This window comes from Melopsittacus undulatus, chromosome 15 (genome assembly GCF_012275295.1).
Source record: "Melopsittacus undulatus isolate bMelUnd1 chromosome 15, bMelUnd1.mat.Z, whole genome shotgun sequence".
Classification (NCBI taxonomy): Eukaryota; Metazoa; Chordata; class Aves; order Psittaciformes; family Psittaculidae; genus Melopsittacus; species Melopsittacus undulatus.
Genome location: NC_047541.1, coordinates 4,516,084 through 4,530,897, shown reverse-complemented (window position 1 = coordinate 4,530,897; position 14,814 = coordinate 4,516,084). Strand labels below are relative to the sequence as shown.

General features: G+C 62.7%; 1 protein-coding gene across 3 annotated transcripts; it reads right to left on the bottom strand.

Annotated features, from left to right (window-relative positions):
* Positions 1 to 1,041: 1,041 nt before the first annotated feature.
* USP2 (ubiquitin specific peptidase 2) lies at positions 1,042 to 12,308 on the bottom strand. Of its 3 annotated transcripts, none has more exons than XM_034069576.1 (13): positions 12,164 to 12,308; positions 9,309 to 10,051; positions 3,372 to 3,422; positions 2,985 to 3,108; positions 2,750 to 2,861; positions 2,561 to 2,671; positions 2,400 to 2,464; positions 2,210 to 2,313; positions 2,051 to 2,131; positions 1,827 to 1,905; positions 1,615 to 1,722; positions 1,377 to 1,497; positions 1,042 to 1,267 (listed from the first exon to the last, which is right to left on the bottom strand). In XM_034069576.1, the coding sequence occupies exons 2-13, from the start codon at positions 10,008 to 10,010 to the stop codon at positions 1,180 to 1,182; spliced, it is 1,746 nt and encodes a 581-aa protein (XP_033925467.1). In that variant the 5' UTR covers positions 10,011 to 10,051; positions 12,164 to 12,308; the 3' UTR covers positions 1,042 to 1,179. The 3 variants fall into 3 exon arrangements, with proteins under 3 accessions (XP_033925467.1, XP_033925468.1, XP_033925469.1); XM_034069577.1 differs by lacking the exon at positions 12,164 to 12,308 and adding an exon at positions 10,971 to 11,070; XM_034069578.1 differs by lacking the exons at positions 9,309 to 10,051; positions 12,164 to 12,308 and adding an exon at positions 5,698 to 5,962.
* Between the last annotated feature and the right edge of the window lie 2,506 nt (positions 12,309 to 14,814).

Here is a 14,814-nt window from a genome sequence, read left to right as displayed (position 1 = left end):
CAAGCAGCATCGCTGCCCCCGTCCGGTACCTGCCGCGGGCAGCCTCCATCCTGCCTGCCCTCCCCTCCATCCGAGCCCCACTGGGATGCCCCAGGCTGGGTGGGATGCTCATGGCACCGGAGTGCTCAGTGTGTGCCCGCAGCGCCAGCGAGGGCAAAGGAGAATGGGTTTGCTGGGTTGGATGTAGCTGCCTTGCAGGCTGGGATTGGGATTGGGCTGGGTCGGGCCCATCTCTCCTCCAGCTGCACCTCAGGCAAGGCAGGATGGGGAGGAGAATAAATTAAAGGCTTAAAAGGCCACTGGCATTGCTAGCTGGAGGACAGAGCAGCAGGGCTGGGGGGGCTCCCAATGGGGCTCCTGATCCTAGGGACAAGCCCCAATTGCAGATGGTCCCGGAAAGCCACTGCCCTTCCCTCCCTCTCCTCCACTGGATGGATGTTCCTGTGCAACCCCCATGGCCTCCCGCTCCCCTCAAGGGTTTAAGGCACCGTCGCATGAGGATGCAGGTAAAAACCGACCTGAAGCATCCCCCGGCACAAGTCCCTGGAGAGCCAGGAAGCAGCGGGTGCTCCAGGGTGAGCAAAGTCCACTATAAATACATAGAGATCCCACAGAAGGGTTTCCTCCTTCTCGTCCATGTGTCCTGCTTCGAGGAGCGTGCATGGGGCAGCCGGTGGGGACGGAGGCGACCCAAGGGCTCAGCTCCTTTGCCAGGAGGTTTGGAAGTGCTGGGAGAGCAGTTCACAGATCCTCCGGGATGCCCAAGCAGAATGGGAGCTCCAAAGAGGCCAGGAGGGATGCGGGAGGCTCTCCTGGGTCCCCAGCTGTGGGTGCTCCTGGCTGAGTCAATGGGGCCGGCAGCCCCATGCCCGCGATGTCCCTTGCTCAGTACTTTTATTACACACCAACCAAAAAGAGAAGAAGAAAGAAACCAAAACGTACCCCGAGGGTGAAACCCAAACACCAGTGAGCAGGAGGTGCCTGAGCTGCCGGGGCCCTGCCCTGCTGCCGCTGCCCCTCTTGGCATGGAGCTGGGGTGTTCCTTGCTCGGGGTCTGCTCCTCGGCTGCCTCCAGCCTCCTGCTGTAGCCACATCAGGGTCCTTCCTCTTCACCTCCTCCTGCACTATGGGGCCGGTAGTGAGGGGTGTCGCAGGGGATCCCCAGGCAGGCAGGGCTGGCTACATGCGGGAGGACGGGCTGGCCAGTTCATAGAAGAGCAGGTAGGCATCGCTGCTGCGGACGTGGCTGGATGACATTGGGGTGACGCTGTGGACATGGGGAGATGGGCTGTGAGCAATGGGGACAACGCACCAGGGTGATGCTCTGGGCAGGGGTCCCTGCTTGCCCTGACCCTGCATCCCATGCCCAGCCTCACCGTGAGTCATTGAAACTGTGCCACTCGCTGGAGATGGGGCTCTTGCAGTAGGCAGTGTAGTGTCCCCCCATGGTGGTGCCCGAGTGGTTGGAGACGGCATAGAGGTTGTAAACAGCATGGTCTGTGGGGGCAAAGGGATGCTCAGCCATGCAGGCTACTGCCCTGCGGTCCCCCAGTGCATCAGCTGGGGCCAGGAGGGACCAGTACCCATGGCTCTGCCCCATAGCACTGCACTCACTGCAGCTCTGCGAGGCGAACTCCCGGAGGTCCAGGTCCTTCAGCTGGAAGTTGATGAAGGTTGTGAGCTTGCTGGTTCGTATTCTAGCCTCTGAGAAGCGCTTCAGGTCTGGGCATCAGGTCAAGGAGGCAAGGGATAAAGGGGAGCCTGTGAGGAACTGCCTGCCCCCCCCCCCCAGCATCCCTGTCCCCATCCCTCTGCCTAAAGGATACGGAGCACCAGGATCTTGGGGAACTTCTGGATGCTGAATTTCTTTGTGCACCTTGTCCTGGCTTTGCAGCGACAACAGGTCTGTGGGAGACCAACAGCATTAGGAGGAGGGTGGGAGCACAGGGCAGCCCCACAGGGCCCTGAGCCCACAGTGCCAGCAACACAGGCACAGAGGGAAAGGGGCCCAGCCTGCACCAAGCCAAGCCCCATGCCCCCTGCCCCATACCGGTTTCTCGTCCCCATCCAGCACATCCTCTTTGGTGAAGAGCCGTAGGCAGTCCATGAGGGTCACCTCCCCATAGCTTTTCTGTGGGAGCACAGTGTGGATTAGGGACAGGGTGTGCAGGGCAGGGCGCTGGGGGTTAGGGACTGAGAGCACCATTACCTTGGGGATGGGCAGGGACAGGTCCCAGAAGGGGTCGAAGGCTGTGGAGCAGTATCCGCACTCACTGCAGGTCAGTGAACTCTTCAGCTGCCCAACAAAGAGGTCTGGTGGGACAAAGATGGGACAAAGCCAGGTGAGACCCCACGTTCCCATCCCTGCTCCCATCCCTGCCCTTCCCTCCCCTGCTCACCACTGATGCGGCTGTCCTCCCTCTCCTGGTACCTCCTCCACATCTGGCGGCTCTTCTCATCGTCACTGCAGGAAATGGGCAGACACAATGGGACTGAGTGTGATGAGGGACAGGGGACCCATGGAATCCCCTATCCCTGCCTCTGCCCCAGCCCCACTTACGGGAGGTGGTCCAGGGTGTCCGTGCTTGCCCGTGGCCGCACCAGCACACGGTTCACCTCACTGTGCAGCCCATCCAGGAGGAACCGCAGGAACTCCTGTGCATCCTGCTGGCTGCAAGACACAGCATGGCCATGAGCATGGCAGGAGCTCAGCACCCCCCATGGACCACGCTGCACCAACACCCCTTACTTGTAGCCGACAAAGCGGGGGGCATATCTCTGGATCTGGATCTTGAACTCGGAGGGGCTCACGCTCTCATTGGGGGACGAGGTCCAGAGCAGCTGAAGCAGCTTTGCAAACTCTGTGTGCAGAGAGGTAAGGCTTCAGCATGGGTCCAGTGATGGGACCCACAGCACCAAGGCTGGGGGGTATGGGGTGTCCCAGGGAACAGGACACGGTGCAGGGGATGGTGACCGATGGTTACCTGACATGAGCGCGGTGCGCATGCGGCTGTTGTTGTTGAGGTCCCGCAGGTACTGGTTCTGCAGGCAGTAATCCCGCAGCTCCTTGGTGTTGCTCAGGCACTGCAGGATGGAGTTCATGAAGCACTGGGGGAGGCAGAAGAGAAAACCATGGCAACAGGAGGCAGAGGGAGGCAGGCGGTGGAAGGGGGACACGCGGGGCGGGTGGGCAGAGGATGGGGATGAAGCAGGGAAGCTCTTCCTCAGCCAGCTCCATTGGGCTGCAGGGAGACACTGGGGTGAGAGTGTGGGTGCTGGGGGGGGAGGCAAAGGGACAGGGCTTCCCTCTGCCCCATAGATGTGCCAGCAGAAGGCATGTTGTGAGATGGGGCACCTGGGTTAGCACTCACCGTGTTGCCGAGGTTTCGCAGGCCAGTCAGCCCCTGCACCACCTTGGAGCTCTGCAGAGAGAAGGAACAGGGCTGAGACAGTGTCCAGCACAGGCTGGCCATGCTGTGGGCAGCACAGTGAGGCCATGGGGCCATGCAGCAGACCCTCAAGTGCAAGCAGAAGCCCTATCTCCCTATGGGCATCATAGGTGCTCTGTGCTCTGGATGCACACAGGACTGTAGCCAAGGACCTGGCCTGCCCCATCCTGCCTGCCCGGCTGCTGGTGCTTGGCTCCATGGACAAGGCGCAGTGTTCAAAGTCCTCCCTGCCTGGTGCCACTGCTGCCCCATGCCCTGGGCTGCACGCCAGATCAAACACCCCTTCTTCCCCCATTGCCAGCCCTGTGCCCTGGGGAGCTGTGGGGTGGAAGTGCCCTGTGCCTGCCCCACGGCTGCAGGAGGTGCACACTGCCCCACTGCTGCCTGCCTTGCCCACGCTGGGTGCCCCCCCCGGCACAAGAACACCCAGACTATGGCACAGGATAAAGTCCATCTGGGAAAGTGCAAGCCCAGCCCTGCAGCAGTGAGCCCAGGAACAGGGCTGCACATCCACCAGTGCCCTCCCAGTCACTCACTGGCCTGTGCTATGGGTCAGTCCCAGGCCCACCGGTATTCCTGGAGCCAGGAAGGATTGTGCCAAGCAGAGTTAGCCACAGGCAGTGGGGTGATGGTGCCAGGAGGTATGGCCATCCTTTGCTGGAGGGACCAAGAGCACAGAGGGGCTTTGGGAGCCATAGGGTTGCCTGTGTTGCACGGAGGCCTATGGGGTGGTGGGATGGAGCCGGGGTCCTGCTCCCAGCCCTGCACAGAGGGCAGCAGTGGGATGAACCTCCCCAGAGCTGTGCCCAGAGCAGGGTGCTGGGCCAATGATGCTTGCAGGGCCAGGCTGCTCCCCCTGCTCCCTCGGATGACCAGGTCTGAAGGATCCTCAGGCACCCCCCAGCTGCCCACCCCAGCGTGAGGAGCGGGAGGAGAGCAGGGGAGGGGGCCCAGCAGCTCTGAAATAGCAGCATCTGGTGCGTGTGTGGGAGGTGCTGAGCACCCAGCCCTGACAGCAGCCCAAAATAACCCAGATCCACTTACACGTGCTCCTTAGCGACAGCGCAGGCATCACCCACCGCAGCACCAGCGGCCGCTCGGCCGCCCTGTGTGGGTGCACGTGGCACGGCCGGACCCATCGCTTACCCCTGTGCAGGGACCCACAGGCTGTAGGGGGTCAGTGGGACACCCCATGGTGCGAGGAGCTGGCCTGGCTCTGCGGGCAGCAGAAGTGGGTCTGTGCCCTAACAGCCTACAGCCCTTGATGCTGCTTGCATCCCCCGTGCCTATTGGAGGTAAGGTCCTGGGGGGGGTAACTGCATCTCCTGGAGCTGCCCCAATGTGTCCCAGCCATCCCAAACAGGACTGTGCTCATCAGGCAGCTCCCTCCCTGTGCCCAGAGGGATCAGAGCGACCCATCAGTGTGGGTGCAAACCTCCCCATAGACACAGCATTCACTTGCTGCCTGGCCAGGCCACAGGCTGAAGCACTAGAGGCTCAGGTGCCCCCATAGCATGGCACAAACCCTGTGTGCACCCAGGTCTGATCTCCCCCCCTGGTTCTCCCTCCCGTGGGTGACTCAACTCCAGCTAATCCCCCTTGCCTGTCCAGGGCTTTATCTAGGACACGGCACTGCTCGGAGGCGGCGAAGGAGAGCTGGCTCATGCGGGAGTCCCTGAGGCTGCACTGCAGGATGGGGACAAGGGGCAGGGATGGGGACAAGGGACAAGACCTGGGCTGTGCTGTTCCCATCCAGTCCTCATGCCAAGGGCCTGTTGGGGCAGCAGGAGAGCCGGAGCAGGCAGACTTACATAAGTGCCCAGATCTGCCCCTTGCCTCTGCCGTCCCTGCAGGGGCAGATCTGCCCCAGCACTGCCGCCCTGGGGACAGCCAGGCTCAGCACAGTGACACTGCCAAGGGGCTAGCGTGGCCACCAGCCCCTTCCTTGCACTGGCCAGGCCGGGGCATGGGAACCTGGCCAAGGTCACCACAAGGGCAGGGCTGGGAGAGTGACCCATGCGTCCTGACACGTGCCTTCACCTGCTCCTTGTCCCTCCTGCAGGACACTGGGGTACCCCGGCCCCAGGGCCGGCCAGGATGGGCACCCACCCCCAGGCACCCCATCCTCCAGCAAGGGGGATGCCGTGGGGTACCCCATGCTCCCCAGCGAGGGCAGGGGCCACCCCATCCCCATCCCCCCTGCTGTGTCCCTAAGCCGGAGCGCAGGGGCTGCAGGCAGAGCTCATACCTTGGTCTTGTTGAGAACGAGCCCGACGAAGGTAGAGACCAGCAGGGACCCTGGCATGGAGGTGCGGGGCCGCAGGTCCTTGTGAAGGTCGGGGAGCGCGGGGGGCTCCTCGGGCAGCGTCACCGTGTACGAGTCCCTCATGATGGGCACGGTGAGGACCAGCGCTGGGTACCGGGGGGTACCGGGTGGGCACCTCCTGCCTGCGCCCGAGCTATGGCCCCGGTTATGGGGTCAGGAGCCGGCCCCAGCGCAGCGCCAGCAGCGGAGCCGGTGCCGGCTCTGGGGCTGACGGCACCTGAGCAGCTCTGACATCAATGGGTGGAGAGGCGGCCGCTCGGTGACGGCCGGCCCCCCCCGCACCGCGTGGTACAGCCAAGGGGGCCCTCGAGGGGCGGCGGGGCCCCGGGGGGACCGTGGGGGGCTCTGCGGAGGGTGCTGGAGCCCCACTGCATCCCTGTACCCCCGTTATCCACCGCAGCGCTGCTCCCCTCGCACAACGTTGTGCGCCTCGCAACAGCGGCACCGAGCCAGCATCCGAAGGGCAATAGGGTGAGGAGGCAGCCGGAGGAGCGGCTGCTCCCCCGTGCTCCCAGTCCTGGGGTGACGGATGGGACCGGCTTCCCATCGTTGCACTGGGCAGAGCGCGTCTGTCCCGGCTGGGAGTCACTCACCAGGGCTCGGTCAAACTGGGACACTGTGGGTGCATGGGGTGCCCAGAGGGGGGATAAAGGGATGTCTGAGAGGGGTTTCCAGGTATGTGCCTTCCCTGCAGTGCTGTGCTGGGCTCCCGTTTTGGGGGAACGGAGCAACAGGAGACAGTGCATGTCCCCCTCTATGGAGGATGCTCAGAGGGTATTTCAGTGCCTTGCCTCATCTGCTGGGGGAAATCTCCCCCCAGACCCTGTGTGAAGCAAAGACCCCTTCTGGTGCCTCCCCTCTGAGCACTGGGTAAACTGAGGCACGGAGCGGGCAGCGCTCAGTCTCCTCCTGCAGCAAGGGCAGATGAGGAGGCTGGCAGCAAGCCCAGCTATCCCGTGTCCCAGTCCTGCGTCCCCTCTGACCACAGCAGGGTGAGCAACAGAGGCTGGTGATTGCTGTGTGAGCCCAGGTGTCCTTCCTGCCTGCTCAGGGAAATTTCCATGGCCAATGGAGACAAGGAGAGCAGCCTGGCTGCTCTGAGTGCATCCAGAGCCCTCAGCATCACTGAGCAGGCTGGAGCCACCGAGCAGAGCCTGTTTCCTCCCAGTACCCCCCAGCCAGAGTCTGAATCCCAATTGCTGCAGATGCAGCCTCCCCTTGTCCGCGGCGCAAGCTCAGCACAGCCACTGGAGGGGCTGATGGGGGGGAAGAGACTATTTTTGGCATCAGCAAAAATATCCGAGGAGGCTCTTGCAGTGTTATTCATCTGCAGGGCCAGGGCTTTTTGCATCACAACAGGATGCTTGTCGTAATCCCTGCTTGCGTGTCCACGCGTGTGTGTATATATACACACACCCCGCCGTGTGTACACTGTACACACACAGGGACATGGTGTTCACATGGGGCTGCGCACCCTGTCAGCATCACGAAGGCTGTGTGGCTCTCACAGCCCCTCCATGTCCCACCCCAGGCCCCAGCACCATGGCACAGCTACCCAGTGTGCCCGCTGCTCTACCAGTGCTGCCCGCACCAGCCAGCATCCCACCACCATGCCCTGCATCCCGCTGGGTAGCGTGGGGACAGGATCTGCCCCAGTGCACAGCAGCTCTGCCCTCAGCAGCAGTGACCTTCTGCCATGGGCAGAGGTTGCCACGGGCCTGGTTGGCACCGCAAAGGCACTGGACCAGCACCGGCCTCAGGCCAGAGACGTCAGCTGCTCAGGATGGGGCTGCGGAGAGCTGACCCTATGTTCACCCAGGGTGGTTAATGGGGCGGCACAGCCCTGGGCCTGCCCCCCCACCTGGGAGCCGGTCCGGCATGGAGCTGGCAGGCACAGCCACTCGCTGCAGCTACACACACCTCCCTTTGCCCTGCGGGATGGTAAACTGAGGCACAGAGCGACGGGTAGGGACAAATGTGGGCATCCTCACCTCCTGCTCTGGATCATGGTGCATGTGGTGCAGAGGCAGGAAGAAGGGATGGGAAGAGGCACTGAGCTAGCCCCACTGTGCTCTGGCACTGCCCACAGGGCTGGGTAATGGGGTAGAACCGATGGCGCTTGTTTCCGGCGCCTGGCACGACCGCAGTCAGTTTACGATGGGTACATTTGCTTCCCTTTCCCTGGGAAAGGGAGGGGAAAACCCCACAGGAATGGAAAATAGCCCATCAAGCACCAAGGAAACCTAAGCCAATGTCACCGATCCATCCTCCCCCCCTGCCCTAGCACCCTGTGCCAGCTGCACCACCATCAGCCCTGGCTGGAAAGCCTTCAGCCGCATCCGCATACAACCACAAGGTGTGCTTTGGGAGTAGCTGCCCCATAGCCATCCCATGGGGCACCCACATCACAGTGGTGTGTGGGCACCTGGTGGTGGGGACCCCAGCCCAAGCAGTGGTGTTGAGGGCTTCAGTGAGTGCCATGGGGCAGCAGCTTCTGGGTCCCCCCTCGGTCCCCCCTATCAGAGCCTGCTGTGGGAGGCAGGAATTCCCTTCAACAGCATCATTCCTCGCTCTCCCAGCCCTCCAACCTTCTCCTGTGCCCCGGGGCTGGGGAGCAGGGACCAGGCAGGTTGGGCACAGGGGGTCCCACAGCAGGCATGTGAGCCAGGGCAGACTGGTGCCTCCAGCATGGGTGAATGAAGGCTGACTGGGAAGAGAGCAGGAGACAGCACAGGCAGAGCCTGACAGGAGCTTGGAAGGAAACCTTCCAAGTGGAAAATTACCAGGCTGCTCCCCTCTGTGCCCGAGCTGGGCTGCGCCTGCGGTGCCGGCTCCTGGCCTGGGCTGAGGCCCTGGGGATGGTGCAGCACCAACGGATACCTGGGGCACCGAGTGCCTGCCATCACATGTGATGCTGAGCAGAGCAGCTGCTGCCATGGGGAAACTGGTGCTTCCCTGGCTGGCATGGCCTATGGTAGGAGCTGGGGCACAGGGCTCCGGGATGGCAGCAATAGACCATTCCAGTGATCAGGCATCACTGGGTATCAGTGGAAAACCTGACCAGCAGCTGGGTACCAAGTCATTGTGCCAAAGCACCAGCCAAACCAGCCTCCCCAGCTGGGTGTCACAGCAAGGTGAGTGCCCAGCCCGGTCGTGTCACCCTCTCTAGCTGGGATGAAGCAGCAGGAAACCCATGTGGGCTGGGATGGAGCAGATGCAAGGGGTGTGGGCACAGTCAGCTCTGTGTGTCAGCATCCACCTGGCCTTGAGATGGGGCACCCTGTGCCTCAGCACCCTCACAGGGAGGAACATCCTTATATCTAACGTGGGCACCCACACATGGCTGTGTCAGCACCTCTAGCCCAGCACTGCTGTCACAGCAAGGACAGCTCAGAGCATCCGCAGCAGAAACAGACCCAGAGCAATGCACCAAGACCCCCAGCTGAGCACACACAAGGTGTCCCAGGCCCCCCATCCCAGCACAAGCAGACCCCCATGCCATACCCCAGCGCATCCCACCGGGAGCCCCTTACCATGGTGTTCCGTGTGGATGTATCGCAGCACCCATCATCACTCCTCTCGCAGGACGGAGCTGTGCCACGGGTCCCTGTGGGTGGAAGGGCCTGTGAGGGGCTGAGGGGGCCCGTGGGGAGGCTGCTGTGGCTGCTCTTCCTCCCATAGCTCTCCACGTAGCTGCGGACATAGTCAGAGTGTGCAGCAGAATGGTAGAGACCCTGCAGGGCACCCAGGTCCTGTCCCTGTGTGCTGGTGCTCCCATAGGCACTATCCGAGGTGTGCAGCCCAGAGAACTCCCGCACCAGGTCCGTGTGGCTGATGGACTTGCGACGGCTGAGGGATGCTGTGGGGGGCAGGTACCCTGGGGGGGTGCTGGGGGGCCCTGTGAAGGTGTAACAGGCACCCCCATTGAGCCCTCCGCAGGGCGGCCGGGGCTGGCTGCGGATGTACGTGGAGCTCAGGCGGATGCTGGGGTCGGGATACAGGGGCAGGCGGCTGCTGTCATAGGCGCTGGTTGGGGACAGCCCCGCATGGTGGTAGCGAGGGGAGGGCAGGTAGCTGCTCTTGAAGCCGATCTTGTCACTGCTTGCATAGGATGTGGACAAGGTGGATCCGTAGGAGGTGTAGGAGCTGTAGCCGCTGGGCACCTTGCTGTAGGTGGTCTCAGCATAGCGGGAGGAGTCAACGTACCGCTTCAGGGTGGAGGAGAGCTGGGACATGATGGAGGCTGGGGGTCTGCAGGCTCTCCTGGAGTCATCGACTGCAAGAGAAGAGTCCGGGGGTCAGCTTCCATGGGGCACCAGCACTCACCCAGCAGCTCCTGCCTGGAGATCCTGGGGCAGGCAACAGTGGGATGCCAGGGGATGAAGGATGCAGGGGGGGCTGTGGGGTGCAGTGTGGCTGTGACTACTGGAGAGCCTGGTACACCAAGACCTAGCCAACACTGCCACCCATGTGCCTTCAGGCACCTTGTGCCACACTTGAGCCCCAGGGCACAGCCAGAAGCATCCTGGTACCCACAGTCACCAAAGGACTGCAGTGGTCACCTCTGCCCCAGCCCTGGTATCCATCCATCCTGTGGCTATTCCACTCGTGGGGCTGCAGATGTGTCCACAGTGCCTCCTTCACTTGGGAGGCAGTTGCCTGGTCACATTCATGATGCTTAGCCCCAGCTCCATCTGAGATAGGCAGATGGGATGGACTCATTCAGCCCACCCAGCACCTCCCTTGGTTATTCAGAGTGAGCACCAGGGCTTGGCAGGGGGCTGGAATTTCCAGCTCACTAAAACACTCCCCGTTTGGCTGATGGGGAAACTGAGGCAAGATCAGGAAGTCAGCACAGAAGTCCTTACCATCCATCCCTGCTTCCCACTTGGTGCCTTGGGGGACTGGGGGTACAAGCCTCATTACAGCACCCAGCACCCAAGCAGCCTGCCCCATCTCCCTGCTGTGCTGTGCCCTGCTACCCTCCCAGCAGTAATTCAAGCTGATGCAGGTCCTCCTGCGAGGTGGCTGCTGTGCCCCCACCAGCCAGGTCCATAGGGGTGGCTGACACCCAGCACTTGATCCCCACATGGGGCAGGAGTACAGAGGGACAGAAGCACAGGGCAGACCCCGGTGCCTGCAGACACTGGATCTGCAGGGAGGTTTGCTCTCAGCACCCATGGCTGGTCCCCTACCTGTCCAGGGTCGCAGGACCCCGACCGAGCTCTTGGGTCCCTGTGTTGCTGGTGCTCAGCTCCCTGGGATCCTGGCGTCCCTTCCCTGGCAGGACTGTGGCTCATGTGGCTCCCAGAGTCTCCGGTCACCCAGGAGATGACCCTGATTCAAAGGCTTCTCCCAGCCCAGCAGGGCGGGCTCTGGCCCCGCTCCAAGCCAGGAGGTGATGGAGACGGTGCCTGGCCCAGCCCTCACACAGGGAGCATCCAGGGAGCATCCAGGCCTGGGGATGGGCACTGGATCCACAGCAAGAGGAGCCTCAGCAGCATCACTCCCTGCCTGACCCTGGGGGGACCCCTGCTTAGAGCCCCACACATGTAACCCACAGCGGGACCCCCTGCCCAGAGGAGCCAGCAGCACCCCCTTGGCTCCATGGGTACCAGCTCCCACAGCCACCTCTGCCCATCTAACCCTGGTGTGGAAATGCCCCAGGACTGCTTTGCTCTTAGGAGGTGGTGTCAGAAGCAGCATCCAGTCACCTCCTGGAGAGCAGCCCAGCGGCATCCCGGCTACTGTTGTTATTGCCCAGGGAACAACCATCCCACAGCGGAGAGGGAACTATGTACAAGCAGGAGCCAGGTGGAGCCAACAGACCTGTTTGGGAATGGAGGCTGAGGGCTGAATAATCGGCTCGCAGGCAAGGGCTCCACCAAGCACCCAGCTCTTCAAGGCCAGGCTGCGGCCACCCTCACCAGCACTGAGAGGACCCAGGAGTGGTTCTGCCAGCTGGGATTTGACATGAACAATGGGGACCCCAGGCAAGGAACTGGCACCTCCTATTGATGCTGGAGTCAGAGCCCCTCGGCTTCCAGGGACCACACACTTGCCTGTGTGCCTTAATGGGACACAGGGGCTCTCTCTGGGCTGCCCCTGCTCCCTATCCCCTAGCCAGAACAGACAGTCAGTGCCAGGACAGCCCCATGCCATTGTCCCACTGTGCCATGCCACCTCTGGCACCAACAACATCTCTTTGCTCTCAGGACAGCCACCGGCTTGCGAGTGGGAGGGCATCAAGGCAGCAGGACACATCTCCATAGGGCAGCGTGTGCCCTGGGGATGTGCGGGAGCTGATGGAGGGATGTGGGGCCCGGAAGGGGATCCTGCCCCACACACAGCAGCTAACCCATTGGCATTGCGGGAGGAGGGCTCTTACCACGGAGAAGTGCCGCATCTGCTAGGGCCGCCTGCGCTGCGGAGTCCCCGTGTCACATCGGAGCCGAGCCCAGCGCCGTGGGGCAGCGGAGCACGGCAGGACCCACAGGAGCTCAGGGGGTGTGAGAACACACACAGGTTCCTCCCATCACTTCCTGGCCTGCCTGGCCCCTCCCTGCCCATAATAGTGCTGAGCTTTGCTGCTGCCTGGCGAAGCCCTGCGGCTCGCACGGCTGAGTCAGGGCTCCTGCACCCTCATCATCCTCGTGGGGTGTCAGGGGAAGCTGATGCACTGGAATGTCCGGTCTGCCTTCACGTGGCCAGCGCCAGGGACCCACGGGGCTCCTATGGGAGTCTTCCCATAGGAAGTTCAGCTCCTTCTCCAGCCATTCCTGTGCTGACAGCCCTGCGGTAGCTGCTCCCCTCGGAGCCCCAGGGCAGGCTCAGCTTACACAGCACTGGCTCCATCCAAGGTGTTACAGCACAGCTGCTGCTTACGCAGGCTTGGAGCTGTATCCCCTGTCCCTTGAGACACAATGTCCCAGCCTGGAGGTGACACCAGAGCTCCCAGATCCCTCTGGGAATCTGCACTTCCCTCTAGGAAGGGTGGCCCCAAGCAGCCCTGGAGGGGGATGTGCTGCGGTGTTTGCTCCCCGCATCGAGCCCAAGTCTCCTGGGGGGTGATAGAAACCCAACGGGACCTGCCCAAGGTCATGCGTGCAGCTTGGGCCAGCCTGAGAACCCTGCAGCTCACAGCTCAGCACCGAGCAGGAGTCATCCCCCTGGCCCCACTGCGTGCGGCTGACCCATAGCCTGCTGCTCACTGCTCGGGGACACCCCCAGGCAACAGAAACACCCAGGGTGTGTGTCATTGGTCTGGGGGGGGAAGGACGGACCCCGGGGAGGCTGTGCCCATGCTGGGGCACATGGGGAGATGGTTTCGGCCGAGAGCTGCCAGGTTCGGTGCTCTATGGAGATACAAAGACCACACACCTCTCCCCCATGGCTTTACCCAGCCGAAGGGCTGAGTCCTTGATGCCAGCACCCCCGATGCCCCCATGGCACCCCCTCCACTCACCTGCGTGTGGGGCAGCGGTGCGGGCGGCTGCTGGCTGCTCAGGGGTACGAGGCCGGCGCGGTGGGAGGCAGGATGCTGGTCATGGGGCCGAGCCAGGGGGCCCGATCCTGCCTCCTCGGGGCATCTCCCTTGGGGTGGGATGAGAGTGAGCGATGCAGAGCAGGCCGGCAGCACCCCGAGCCCTTAGCGGGGGACCGGGCACCCTATGGCTCGGCTCGTCCAGCCTGCACCGAGAGGACAGAGGGGGCCGAGCCCCGCAGGGCTGTGGGGCCGCATAAAAACACCAGGGCAGAACTTCACAGCTCAGGTTACCGGGTAGATAAATATAGAGCCTTTATCTGACCTCACAGGGCGCTGAAATGCTCCTCTCGCATTCCAGCTTCGGGGAGGCTTAAAGGGGACGTGAACCCAAGAGGGTTGGTGGCCCACGGCAAGGGGATGCTGAGCGGGGAAGGCAACAGAGGTAAGGGGGAATTGTTGTGGGAACGAAGGAGCACACTGAAGGTGTGGGGAAGGGGAGGTCTGGGTACGAAAGGGGGAATGGAGCTTTAAGAGAGGGAGCTTGGTGTGGGGGTCAAGAAGGCAGAGAGAGGGGGTGCCCATGGCTCCCATTGAGGACTGGAGCAGAGCATCAAGGGGCAAAACATAAGGAGAAGAGCCCCCTAAGCCTGCACCAGAGGCAGGCACGGGGTGGGGGGTGAGGCAGTGATGCACAGGAGGACCCATTCCTCATAGCTCCATGGGGACACCCACCCAGCACCGCTCCCCAACACCTGACCCACCCAGGGCGCTGTGGCCTCACGGTGCCGGCACCCGAGCATGACTCAATGAGCACCTGGGGAGGGTAATTAGCAGGGATGTAATTATGGTGGCATTTGGGGCCCTCCTGCCTGGCTCCAGCCCTTGAACAGGGAGGGATGTGTCTGGGTGTCACTCTGGGAGGCTGCTATAGGGTCACCAGTGGGGTCGGTGTTGGGCCCCGCTCCCACACATGAAGGTGAGGACAGCCCCCGGTGCCAGGGTGGCATCGTGACCCTGGGCAGGGAGCAGTGTGTGGCTGCTGGAGATGTGGGGCCCTTGGCATCCCCACAGGCAGCGTGTGCAGGAAGGACCCTGGGGTGACAGAGGCAGCACCAGGAGCTCTAGCATATGTATCCACACCCAGCCCTGCTCCCATACACACTCCCAGCTCCGACAATTCCCTCCCCAGAGGATGGTTGGGCCGGGATGTATCCCGGGGTACCCAGTTACACCTACCCTGCTCTGCCTCCCTGCCGGCAGGATGGAATGCCCTGGCCCTGAGCTCACAATGGGGCCAGGAGGGTTGGGGTTCCAGAACGGGCATAGGGACAGGGGTGGAACAATGGGATGGGGCAAAGGGACTGGGTGCAGGGGTTCATAGGAGGGGATCACCCCAGGGAAGGCAAGACTTGTCCCTGCCTGCTTCTATCCCTCCTGCTGGAGGCCTGGGGGAGGCAGGATGCAGGTTGCCTGGGAAAGGTGTCCCCCCAGATAGGAGGCTGAAAGCACAGGCTGGATCCCTGCCCTTCACCCCATCACTGCACACACGGGTG